Source organism: Leptodactylus fuscus, chromosome 11 (genome assembly GCF_031893055.1).
Source record: "Leptodactylus fuscus isolate aLepFus1 chromosome 11, aLepFus1.hap2, whole genome shotgun sequence".
Classification (NCBI taxonomy): Eukaryota; Metazoa; Chordata; class Amphibia; order Anura; family Leptodactylidae; genus Leptodactylus; species Leptodactylus fuscus.
The window spans coordinates 44,788,559-44,802,013 of NC_134275.1; the positions used below are offsets into that span (position 1 = coordinate 44,788,559).

At 42.0% G+C, this 13,455-nt stretch overlaps 1 protein-coding gene across 1 annotated transcript; it reads left to right on the top strand.

Annotated features, from left to right (window-relative positions):
• The first annotated feature begins 403 nt into the window (after window positions 1-403).
• On the top strand, window positions 404-8,942 carry LOC142184821 (ficolin-2-like). Its single transcript, XM_075259915.1, has 9 exons — window positions 404-485; window positions 3,458-3,550; window positions 4,870-4,914; window positions 5,202-5,237; window positions 5,346-5,384; window positions 6,092-6,219; window positions 6,599-6,728; window positions 7,242-7,376; window positions 8,692-8,942. The coding sequence occupies exons 1-9, from the start codon at window positions 404-406 to the stop codon at window positions 8,940-8,942; spliced, it is 939 nt and encodes a 312-aa protein (XP_075116016.1).
• The last annotated feature ends 4,513 nt before the right edge of the window (window positions 8,943-13,455 follow it).

The following is a 13,455-nucleotide window of genomic DNA, read 5'->3' on the forward strand; positions in this document are numbered from 1 at the left end:
TGAGGCTGGCACGTTGGGCCACAATATATGTGGTGTCAGTGGGATCTGGGGTTGACTTATTTCAGGTCTCAGGATGTTGGGATGTTTTTGGACTGATTATTCTATATTTCTATTATATATCATACAATTAGGTTGTGTAATATGTTCAAGGTGCAATACTGGAACATGTTGCGGTATCGCCACCAAAATGATAACCTAGTATCTCGCACGCATATACACGAGTCGGGTCCTCTTTGGCCTTATTACGTCCCTACAAATCAATACGGGTCATCGTCCTGATTCTCTTGGTTTCTCATTAACTACGCGCCCAGTATATTCAGAGAGGGTGGAAAAGAAGCGCACTGGTTAGTTTATAAAGTCCGCTATACCAGAAGGTAAAACTGGTAGTAACCGAGAAGCAGCCATGTTCCTCTCACCACAGAACATACTGGGCCTCCTGCTTGGTGCAATCCTAATCTGCGGCCAAGCTGAAGACGTAGCTCCAGGTAAGGGACCCTCACATTCTTATTTTGGTGAGAAGTACTATCTTTATAGACTCATGAAGCTTGTGTGCTATGCTCTAAACAGAAGAGCTTACATACAATATAAAACAGTGACTGGTTACATCTCTGCAACCTGATAAATGTATTTCCTTACAGTAAGGCTATTGTTATGGCCACCCCCAGTGCCCCCCAATAAGAGACTCTTGAAATTTTCAGCAGAGGTCCATCTCCTTTCCCTACAAGGCTTGTACCTTTCTCCAAACTAACTCCCACTGCGGCCTTGCTCACAAGGTTCTGCCTAGATTCAAGTTGTCCTAGTGGGCTCGATGCCACAGGAAGGCCCAGAAACCCCTAGGATTACAGGACTATGCTCGTAACAGGGAGTCAGCCGCACTGTGCACATGTGTACAGCGGGATAGAGCTGAGGCTGTATGCTGGAGGAGGCTGAAGGCAGAGGACTGATAGATTGGACGGGGCTGAAGTGCCAGGGGCTTGAGGCAGGACCTGAGAGTAATAAGTACACAGGGGTTTGGTTTGGGATCTAAATTTTTCAGAGGACCTGCTCTGAGGGTTGCATTAATTTTAGTCTGCTTTGGGGTCTGAATTAATTTTGGCATCTTCTTCTGGGGACTCTGCAGGCAACAAGGGTGAGGAGAAGGTAGAAACTCTATCCAGGTGTGATACGACAATGGGGGACTCTGGAGCCTGCAGGAGCCAGAAGCAGCAGCCAGCGCTGCATCTTGGTGAGTGACCTTGCTCTATACAGGCAGCAGCCTCAGTATAAGGATTTGTTTTATGTTACACTCCTACAGATCCCATGCACACCTAGGTTCAGGTTGCATCTCCCTGACCTGTCTCACACCAATGAGTATTAGAAAGGAGACCGTGAAGGCATTGCCATATCTATGGTTGTCCACTGATAGGAGTCTCAGACTTTTTTGCATACATTTATGGGATTAGTTTACCCTCTTCCTTTACAGCCTATGCTGTTGATAGCTTGTCCTACAGGTGATTAATCCAGTGATTCTCCCCATATTCACATGTCCTTGTTCATGCCTTGTAGTGCTCCTAAATGTAGTTTCATCGCAGTGGTTTATTCTAGTTCCTTGCACTCGGTTTGCTTGTTTCCATTTCCCTTGAGTCGGTTCCTTCACTTCTTGCTGGTATCATGTTTTAGGTATTTCATTTGTCTCTGGGTCCTAGCTCTCTCCTGTTTGTGTTAGGGTCAGTTTTGCATATTAGGATGTTGAAGTACTCGAAACGCGTCAGCGGTTAGCCATGCGCATGTGAATTCGTTTTTCCATCCGGGTATGTTTTTGTAGGCAATATTTTTTTTTTTATCCACACACAATATCTCATAATGTTTTTTATGGACTGTACTATGTATCAATAAAAGTTAAGTTTTATTTTACTACTGGACTTTCCTTGGTTGCTGGATATACCTACCTTTATGCATTGTGTCTTTGTCCTCGTCCGGGAGGCTCTATCCGCACATCAGGAAATCCTACAATATATTATCAATTTGCTGTTGGCTGTGGACTTCCCTTTTTTTTCTGTTTATCCTATCCCTTTGCTTAAGTTCAGTTCTCCTGTGTTTCACATTTATTTGCTACACTATACTTTGTGTTCCCTCATATTCACCGTGTCCAATCGGACCTCTGTGGGGGGCTTTTTCTGTATCTTCTTCTCCTTCATAAATGTGAAACTAGTCAGGGGTTTCTGTTTCACTATTAGGTTAGTTATCTCTCCGGCTGTGTCCGTGGCCACTCAGTCTAGTTAGTCGGGCCCACGGCTACTTCTAGTTGTGCAAGGCAGGGTATAGGAGTATCCACACTAGTGTTCCAAACTGCTCATACTTCTGCTTTTTGTATGTTTTTTTTTCATTAGCTTGACTGAGAAGTCATCAGTCAGGGGCCAGTCTATGGTCAGAGATCCCCAGACCATAACCCCCATAGGATGCCAGAGAGTAAGCCACAGACCAGGGTGCTACCTAGAAGCCCAAGGCACTTGACACTAGTAGAGGCCTTTGCTCCTTCCACTTGGGACTAATCATATAAAAGTGAAAAAAGTTTACTGCCGCCATTATAGGAAATGTGGCAAATGTTGTATCATACCTTACTATTCATTTATTTTTAAATATGATTTTTATTGAAAAGAGAAAACAAAGAAAAATTTTACAATGTAAAAAAATCAGTTACAAACATAAGAAAAACCAACAGAGGTCCAATTAGTAGAACGAAAATTACAAGGTTGGAACTTCGGATTGCAACCTAAGTGCAGGGGTGTCACAAACATAACCAAATAAACAAAGACCAAAGGGTCAAATACACAAACGCTACAAAAACACCAATTCTACGAGAGAACAAAAAAGAGGAAAAGAACCACAAAGCAAAACGAAGAGAGGCAGAAGCTCGGAAAGAGAGTTAAGAAGGGAACATAGCCAGAGAGGCACAGGAAAGGAATAGGGAAAAGAAAGAATAAGAGAGACAAGATAGAAACAAAAGAGAACAAGAAAACCAAACAATAACAGAAACATCATAGCTGAGCACAATACCGAAGAAACACGGGAAACAACAAAAAAAGAAAAGAAAATGAAGCCACCTGGGATAACGGCACAGTAAATAGATAGTGATCTAAGGGGTCCCCATGGGGTCAGCCTGAGGCCGAAGAGAAAGAGCTACCTTACTACTTACTATTAATTTATTGCATAAAGCCAAAATATATCAATATATGAAGACTAATATATGACTGTATAATATATGAAGACTAATATGTTACTATATGAGTATATAACATAAGACTAATATATGACTGTATAATATAATATATGAAGACTAATTTGTTACTATATGAGTATATAATAGAGTATATAATATAAGACTAACATATGACTATATAATATATGAAGACTAATACATGACCAGATAATATAAGACTACATAATTTATGAAGAAAAATATTTGTCTAATTTATAGGTGGCTCAGAACGGTTGACCATTATTCAAGGATGTCCTGGGGTTCCTGGTGCCAAAGGAGGAAAAGGAGAATATGGGACATCAGGAGATAAAGGTTGGCGGCTTTAATACTGAGTGGACCAGCAACTCAGCTCGGCAATGATATAAAAAATAAAATCTAAACTAAAAGCAAATATTTCACCATTGAAGGACATTCAGTCTGAGCTTCTAGGCTGAGGAATGAGCAATGAAGGCATAGCCACATTGGATATGAAGGGGAGTTGAAAGGTTAGGGGCTATTCATGTAACGCTGCCTTGTACAGCAACAAATCTATATTATGGATCCATAGGCTTTCTACAAGCCACTGTATGCCGCCATTTTTTGAAGCACTATAAGCTTGTTTAAAATCAGTGACCACCTTTACCAATAGTTATACAGTGTAAAGTCAGAAAGGTAGTCTAAAAATGTGCCAGACCCATCTCATTGGCTGATACTGGATAACTGCGATGTATCCCCAAACTGTGTAATCCTAGTCCAGACCACCCATTAACTGGCGTACCCTGAGAACCTTAATTAAACCTTGCCGTAAATGAGTTGCTCATTGTCACATCTCCAGCTACATCTGCCTGTCAACCATGTCAGAAAAATGGTCTCAAACAACATATGACCAAAAAAAAATTGCACCCAACTGAGACAGTGGCCTAGGTCTGGAGGTTACAGCGGTGACAGCCCACAGAGGACCCCCATTACATTATACTTTCTGTGGCTGCATCGACAAGTCGACCATTACAGAAACCCACTTAATACCTCATACAGCCTAATGTTGTGGTGATGTATGTGTGGTGCAACTCTTCCTATCCTCTATCCTCTGTGTGGAGATGGAGGAGGAGGATGAGCAGGACACAACCTCCTCCTTAGCTGTCAACTTGTCAATCTACCTTCTAAACTCTGTGCTTCCAGAAGTACAGTCTGAATCAGCCCTTATGTGTCTGCTTGTTCTAATTCATAGAGATAGGTGAGCCACTTGCTAATCTTGCCCTGCGCTTGGGTTCTGCTGGGCATAATGGCCCTCTGAAGTGAGTGCTCTGCTGAGCGCTCCCATAATGTATAGTTGTAACTTGCTGTTTACAGTAGCAGTCACATTGCTGCAGCATATAGTCAGTGTCTCTCAGCTCTTATGTGGTATAATACATGCATCATGGTCCCAGGTATATATGCTGCAGTTATGCATGAGCACAATTTATAGGAGACGCACATGACCTCAGCTGTCACATGCCAGAGCCCTTTATATGGGAAAAGTCACATCAAATCAGAAGTAGAAGCTGAATAACACATTGGCACATATACCACCAGGATCATGCAAATGGCACCATATAGCCACTGATATTTCTGTGTTACAATCTATACAATATTTGTTTGTTTCCTTTATTCAGGTTCTCCAGGGAGTCCAGGAAAGGCTGGGCCACCGGGGACAAAAGGTTAGTGTCAGGTGGTCGTGTTCATGGGGCATAGGTAAGTGCACCAAGACATGGCAACCTCCTAGGAGAGCCTCATCATACCCACATGACTACAGACACTGAGGAGACTTGGTTTCAGTGCTATGCCCGCATTCACTCTTCTGCTCCTATCTCCATTTTGATGGTTTCCTCTGGTCTGTTTTCCCCCACCTTTCCATACTAAATCTAACCTCGGCCTTTTCTGTCCTGTACATATATATGAAGTTCTTTAGGGATTATTATTATATTTAATTTCTATTTCAATGCAGGAGATCCAGGTGTCTTAGGACCTCAAGGACTGAAAGGTAAAGTGATATTTTGTATTAGTCCAATGTCTTCGATCTGTGTGGATGATGTAACCAATATCAGACCATGAGAAACTTATCAAATATTTCCTTTCTTCTTGTACGCAGGAGAAAAGGGAGATCCAAGCTATCAAGAGTCCTCGTATGGTGAGCGAGGTTCTTTCAGACTACACGTCTTATACCTATAGTAAATTATGTCATTGAATTGTCATGTCCCCTACATAGGAGTATAATAGATAAAGCAAGGGCAACAGATTGTCAATGGGGTCCATGTGGCACCTTTTTAGGATCATGGCTTCAGGTATAATGGAGTTGGACTCACAGCTAGCCTTACACTGGGCATTATGGGACATGTCATATAATATACTGTACAGCTGACACATTTTCTAGTGAAGGGAATCATGGAGCACCGGCTGCAGAGATGTACAAACCATACAGTAACAGACAATTCGGGGAGAACAAAGTCTTTCTAATGTGAAGCTGTCCCTAATGTTGGGACCACTAAACCACCATTATGGTTTTATGTAGTTATAGTTTAGCCTTTAAACATGTTCCTGTTAAAACCCACCTTGAGATGGTATAAATTAACAAAGAGATGAGTCCAGCAGTATCAGGCCCATTCGCATTGCACAGATGATGGACTGGTGTCTGGAGATTAGGGTAAGCCAGGGTGAAGGATATGCAAGGACAGACAGATAGATGAGGTGGTGGAATATTGAGAAGACATCAAATTATCCATGAGTCCACTGTCAAAACCAGATCTCAAACCCCTTTCTACACTCTCGGAAAACTGAGATGTTATAATGTTCTGAGAGCTTCCACTTCTTCCTTTTCCTTATTCTTGTGTCTTACAGCTGCTCGGGACTGTAAATCTCTTCTGAAGTATGGTCTTACCTTCACGGACTGGTACATTATATATCCTGATGGAAACCAACCTCTCAGAGTCCTATGTGATATGGAGACTGATGGGGGCGGCTGGATTGTACGTCTTTTCATGAATTGTTTATCTCAGAAATTAAAATGATCCCTAATGGAAATATTACTTAGAGGAACAGACTGTAAGAGTAAATTAAAATGGGGTTGTCCTCCAAATATGAACCTTCATTGGAACCATCAAAGTCAATCACTCACTTAGTCTTTTGCTACCAAATTATTCACAACTTTATCACCGCTACCCTTTGATTCAATTCTTCAGATGCTTGCTGACTGGGGAGATGGGGGCCACATCCAAAATATACCGCCCACGTGTTCTGATTTGGGATTTATAGCAGTATCTAACGTAATTGAAAATTAGACTGGACATGGTGGAATTTTATAACCTCAATCGTGTACAATACAATTCAGCATCTGTTTCTTTGTAGGTCTTCCAGAGACGTTCTGATGGTTCTGTTAATTTCCTACGTGATTGGGCGACTTACAAAATGGGATTTGGCAACCGCCTATCTGAGTTCTGGCTGGGGAATGAAAATATTCACAAGATAACTTCATCAGGTGATTGGCCACCAGGTCTAACTATGATTGGCAAAAGTGTAGTAGTGGGAATGCCAAGCAGGCGGGCCCATCATTATTTTCATCATAAACTAAAAGTATAAAATTATCACTTTTCACAAACATCTGGGTAAATATACATTTTTTTTGTAAAGTAAGTATCATATTATCCCAGACAACCCCTTTAACGTGTCATTATTACTGGGCAGTGAGTGCCATAAAAAATTAACAAACAAATTTTCAAAATTGCTACAGAATTTTTACATTCACACTCAAAAAATAATGGGTTTTTTTTCAATAACTTATATGCACCATTCAAAAATATAGCACATCCCAAAAAAAAAACAAGTTCTAATTCACTACATTGATGGAAAATAAAACAGTTATGGTTCCCAGAAGGCAGAAAAATGCTGTGCCTTGCAGGCCATAACTGGAAACATCCTTGTGGGGTAAACTGAAGAGTTGTGTCATGTGCTTAGGATTGTATTGTAAAGGAATTTATCACTTTGGTCACAGGTACATGGGAACTTCGTATTGATCTGCAGGACTTCGGGTTTGTAAACTATTTTGCCAAATATGACTCTTTTAAAGTGATGGGAGAAAGTGAGAAATACAAGTTGGTACTTGGAGGATTTACCAGTGGTGATATGGGTAAGAATCAATGGTGTAATATAGAAAGACATCACTATACTATACTTGTATCCTAGACTAGTCATGGACCTCACTATAATATACTTGTATCCTAGACTAGTCATGGACCTCACTATAATATACTTGTATCCTAGACTAGTCATGGACCTCACTATAATATACTTGTATCCTAGACTAGTCATGGACCTCATTATAATATACTTGTATCCTAGACTAGTCATGGGCATCACTATAATATACTTGTATCCTAGACTAGTCATGGGCATCACTATAATATACTTGTATCCTAGACTAGTCATGGACCTCACTATAATATACTTGTATCCTAGACTAGTCATGGACGTCACTATAATATACTTGTATCCTAGACCAGTCTTGGACATCACTATAATATACTTGTATCCTAGACCAGTCTTGGACATCACTATAATATGTATCACTTGTATCCTAGACTAATCATGGACGTCACTATAATATACTTGTATCCTAGACTAGTCAGGACGTCATTATAATATACTTGTATCCTAGACTAGTCATGGGCATCACTATAATATACTTGTATCCTAGACTAGTCATGGGCATCACTATAATATACTTGTATCCTAGACTAGTCATGGGAATCACTATAATATACTTGTATCCTAGACTAGTCATGGACCTCACTATAATATACTTGTATCCTAGACTAGTCATGGACCTCACTATAATATACTTGTATCCTAGACTAGTCATGGACCTCATTATAATATACTTGTATCCTAGACTAGTCATGGGCATCACTATAATATACTTGTATCCTAGACTAGTCATGGACCTCACTATAATATACTTGTATCCTAGACTAGTCATGGACGTCACTATAATATACTTGTATCCTAGACCAGTCTTGGACATCACTATAATATACTTGTATCCTAGACCAGTCTTGGACATCACTATAATATACTAGTATCCTAGACTAGTCATGGACCTCACTATAATATACTTGTATCCTAGACTAGTCATGGACATCACTATAATATGTATCACTTGTATCCTAGACTAATCATGGACGTCACTATAATATACTTGTATCCTAGACTAGTCAGGACGTCACTATAATATACTTGTATCCTAGACTAGTCATGGACGTCACTATAATATACTTGTATCCTAGACTAGTCAGGACGTCACTATAATATACTTGTATCCTAGACTAGTCATGGACGTCACTATAATATACTTGTATCCTAGACTAGTCAGGACGTCACTATAATATACTTGTATCCTAGACTAGTCATGGACGTCACTATAATATACTTGTATCCTGGTGCAGGAGATTCTCTGTCCAGCCATAATGGGATGATGTTCTCCACCCTGGACCAAGACAATGATTCTTCTTCTAGCAATTGTGCATATGAATACAAGGGAGCCTGGTGGTATCAGCTGTGCCATGTATCCAACCTGAATGGACTGTACCTTCCTGGAAACCATGAATCATTTGCTAATGGAATAAACTGGCAGACAGGAAAGGGTTATAACTACTCCTACAAGAGATCTGAGATGAAGATCAGACGTGTGGAGTAAAGGAAAGGCTCAGAAGTGAATTGTAATCCTATGTAAAGTTGTAAAAATTGTCTGTTTGCTAGTTATTGGATATTTGTAAGTCTGGGTGACAACTCGTATGACCATCATTATGGGGACTGCAGAGGTTGTCACAGCTTCTCTAGGAGCTGCCAAGTTCTACAATAGTATGTGGAAGGAAATTACAATGGTTAACAGTTTCTAAGGGTCCATTCACACGGAGTAACGTGCCGCGTGATGTGGCACGCAGGGGTGAACCTACCCCTTTCGCCGCCCGAGGCGAACTACAGAAAGCCGCCCACCCCCCAGAAGGAGGGGGCGGAGCGGAGGGGGCGTGGTGAAGTGAAGGGGCGTAGTCCCACTAAGGGGGAGTGGTTTAGCGCCGTTTGCAGACAGAGAGCAGGCACGGAGAGGACCTGCTCTCTGCCTGAGCGTGAGGGGAGGCTGCTGGAGCAGCACTGCTCCAGTGGCCTCCCCAAACCACCACTCGGTGCTAAGCCAGTCCAGGACAGCTTGTCCTGGACTGGCTTAGGTAAGCAAAAATGCTGCCCTCCCTCGGGCCCTGGCATAGCGCCGCCTGAAGCGGTCGCTTCAGGTTGCCTCATGGGAGGTGCGGCGCTGGTGGCACGTATACGGCGTGTGAGACTTTGCGTGCCGTAAAAGCTCCCATTGAAATCAATGGGAGCTTTTACGGTGTGCAAAGTCTCACACGCCATATACACTCACCGGCCACTTTATTAGGTACACCATGCTAGTAACGGGTTGGACCCCCTTTTGCCTTCAGAACTGCCTCAATTCTTCATGGCATAGATTCAACAAGGTGCTGGAAGCATTCCTCAGAGATTTTGGTCCAAATTGACATGATGGCATCACACAGTTGCCGCAGATTTGTCGGCTGCACATCCATGATGCGAATCTCCCGTTCCACCACATCCCAAAGATGCTCTATTGGATTGAGATCTGGTGACTGTGGAGGCCATTGGAGTACAGTGAACTCATTGTCATGTTCAAGAAACCAGTCTGAGATGATTCCAGCTTTATGACATGGCGCATTATCCTGCTGAAAGTAGCCATCAGATGTTGGGTACATTGTGGTCATAAAGGGATGGACATGGTCAGCAACAATACTCAGGTAAGCTTTGGCGTTGCAACGATGCTCAATTGGTACCAAGGGGCCCAAAGAGTGCCAAGAAAATATTCCCCACACCATGACACCACCACCACCAGCCTGAACCGTTGATACAAGGCAGGATGGATCCATGCTTTCATGTTGTTGACGCCAAATTCTGACCCTACCATCCGAATGTCGCAGCAGAAATCGAGACTCATCAGACCAGGCAACATTTTTCCAATCTTCAATTGTCCAATTTCGATGAGCTTGTGCAAATTGTAGCCTCAGTTTCCTGTTCTTAGCTGAAAGGAGTGGCACCCGGTGTGGTCTTCTGCTGCTGTAGCCCATCTGCCTCAAAGTTCGACATACTGTCCGTTCAGAGATGCTCTTCTGGCTACCTTGGTTGTAACGGGTGGCTATTTGAGTCACTGTTGCCTTTCTATCAGCTCGAACCAGTCTGGCCATTCTCCTCTGACCTCTGGCATCAACAACGCATTTCCGCCCACAGAACTGCCGCTCACTGGATGTTTTTTCTTTTTCGGACCATTCTCTGTAAACCCTAGAGATGGTTGTGCGTGAAAATCCCAGTAGATCAGCAGTTTCTGAAATACTCAGACCAGCCCTTCTGGCACCAACAACCATGCCACGTTCAAAGGCACTCAAATCACCTTTCTTCCCCATACTGATGCTCGGTTTGAACTGCAGGAGATTGTCTTGACCATGTCTACATGCCTAAATGCACTGAGTTGCCGCCATGTGATTGGCTGATTAGAAATTAAGTGTTAACGAGCAGTTGGACAGGTGTACCTAATAAAGTGGCCGGTGAGTGTACGTGCCACATCATGCGGCACGTTATTCCGTGTGAATGGACCCTAAATCTAGAAAAGCTAAGGCCTAATTCACACGACTGTCACACGTCCATTTTATAAACAATGATAGTAAATGGATACATTCACATGGGTTTTCATGGACCTTTTTATACAACTGTTAAACAGACATGCTTTATCTTTGTCTGTTTTGATAGATACAAAAATAGACATGTGAATACACCCCTAGACTTTCATGTGTATTAAAACACCTGTGTAACAAGCCAAAGAACACACAATATGAAAAAAGCCAAAAACGTATCGATGTGTCTGTACTCCTCAGATGTTAGGACCATAAAAACTGTCAAGTGCATAAGGCCTTTGGGTATGTTCACACTGAGCGTTTGAGACGGACTTTACATTTTAGAAAAATATTAATGAAAACTTCTAATGTCTGCTGACTGTAGATATTCACCTGGAAACCAATATATTGTATACACCTCTTATATGTAGATGTCACTTCCGTATATTGATATTATGTACATAGGGGGTAGCAAGGCATATACATATAGGGGGATATTTATTAAGACTGGCATATTCAATGCCAACCTTCATAATCCTTGTGCAGCAGAAGTCACCTCATTTTATATATATATATATATATATATATATATATATATATATATATATATATACAGACATGAAAATGAGGGTCTTGGTAACATTGGTAATGGTATAAACATATCTGTCACATAATGGCGACTCACATCTGCACCCGACCGCTAAAACAGTTGCTGCAGCCAACCCCATAGACTATAATGGGGTCCACAATTTTCATACTGAAGCAACAGAGTCCCCTGGACAGGTCATTTCTCTTCAAAGATTTCTGGCAGTTTCTGTGGCGTAGTTAGATGTGAACTGAGCCTACAACTTAGATGGAACCCTACACTAAATAGGCTCCCTCTCTTTGGGCCTCCATATTATATATAGCATGTACCACAATAGTCTCCTCTCTCTGGAGCTGTGGCCACTGAATCAACTGTTATAAGCTCTGATTAAAATCAGCCGTGGGTAGGGGGTGGTGTGCAAGGCCAAAATGGGGTCAGCCCCATCCCAAATGCACAATGCAAAAAACACACAGAAGTGGTCAGCACTGCCAAACAATGTGTACAAGGAAAGCAGGGGCACAACGTTGTGGCTGCCATAGATATGTGGACACAAAAAGTTGCCCCAGCCCTCTGCTAACACCAAGAGAATCACTGCAAATACCTACTGTATATAGAAATACATGAAAAAACAGGTTGTTGGTAACATTCTGATAAAACTACATAAAGCCAGTGGCCTACGTTGTGAATACGCAAAAACCTGCATATTTTAGTACCTGCAAAGTGTATTTGTAATCACAGCATGTCTATTATACCTACGGAAACACCAGCGCTTTCTGTATGGGTATAATGGAGACAGAAAGTTTGCAGAGGAAACTTTCCACCGCAGTCTGTTCCAGAGAGCTTTTTGGCTGCAGTACGCTACTTGGGGCCTTAGCCTAAACCCATAAGTCTTCAGCACAGACAGACATGGACACTCGCTGATGTAGCTATTCTGTAATATTCCTGTAATTACTTCCCAGATTGGGATACGTTGGTTGTATTCCTTAATGCAATGTTGATCAAGATGTCCGCCATAACTCCCATCATGCCTTTACAGCCGCTGAATGAAATAGAGACATCTAGTAGTCAGACTATGTTAGAGGAAGATCACTAGTAGTACTTGGAGTCTCGTTACCGCGGCAGTAATTAATCCCTCATCCTTCATTATCGTCACTCACATAATGAGTAAACACACCATCATTCCCATCAGGCCTCCTCCAGGGTCCTCGGGGACTACTCCCAAGATGCTGCTGTTTGGCATCTTCTCCTCACAGGGATCCTTTGACATGTAATCAAATGTTTGTTTTTCCTGTTTAATGTATCACTGGGGACCGAAGACAGGATACAAAGTGTCGCGTGGACGCCATTGTGATCTGTAGTTATGTAACAAAAGTCACATCGCCCATTTGGCCTGATACAGATAGAGCAGTTATTTCAATGGCAGGGGTCGCCGTCCCCCGGTTCTCCAGCTGTTGATGAACTTCAACTCTCAACAGTTGTCAGGTTGGAGACCAAGAGAGGGGTCTTTGACAGAAATATTGCCTGCAAAAGTTAAAAGTCACAATTTTTGCTCCAAACTTCAGACATGCATAAGAAATTGTGACTTTTCTAATGGCTTGTATGTCAGTTTTCTAGACATGATGAACCAGCGCCCTGGGCTGTGGAATTGATACGCCAAACCACCAACTCTTCCGATATTTCCAGAATGAAGATCCTCAAATTTATTAAAAACCAGTGATTGATTCCTATGGCAATAAATATGTAATAAACTCTACATCTAATGATTTAGACCAGTGATGGCAAACCTATGGCACACTTGTTAAAGGTGACATGCCAAGGCATTTTGGGTGACACACATGAGATACTTATTGTGCCATTGCAATAAGCAGCTGCCAATACTTTTTACTCACCTGTCCACATTCCTGTCCTGGCTGCCCTCCACTACCTCCTCT

What these genes read in the sequence shown, in the direction of transcription:
- LOC142184821 (XM_075259915.1), top strand. Translation starts at nt 404, where the DNA reads ATGTTCCTCTCACCACAGAACATACTGGGCCTCCTGCTTGGTGCAATC. An exon ending in TGGGCCACCGGGGACAAAAG is followed by an intron (nt 4,915 to 5,201) that starts GTTAGTGTCAGG and finishes ATTTCAATGCAG; the next exon opens with GAGATCCAGGTGTCTTAGGA. An exon ending in TCACAAGATAACTTCATCAG is followed by an intron (nt 6,729 to 7,241) that starts GTGATTGGCCAC and finishes CTTTGGTCACAG; the next exon opens with GTACATGGGAACTTCGTATT.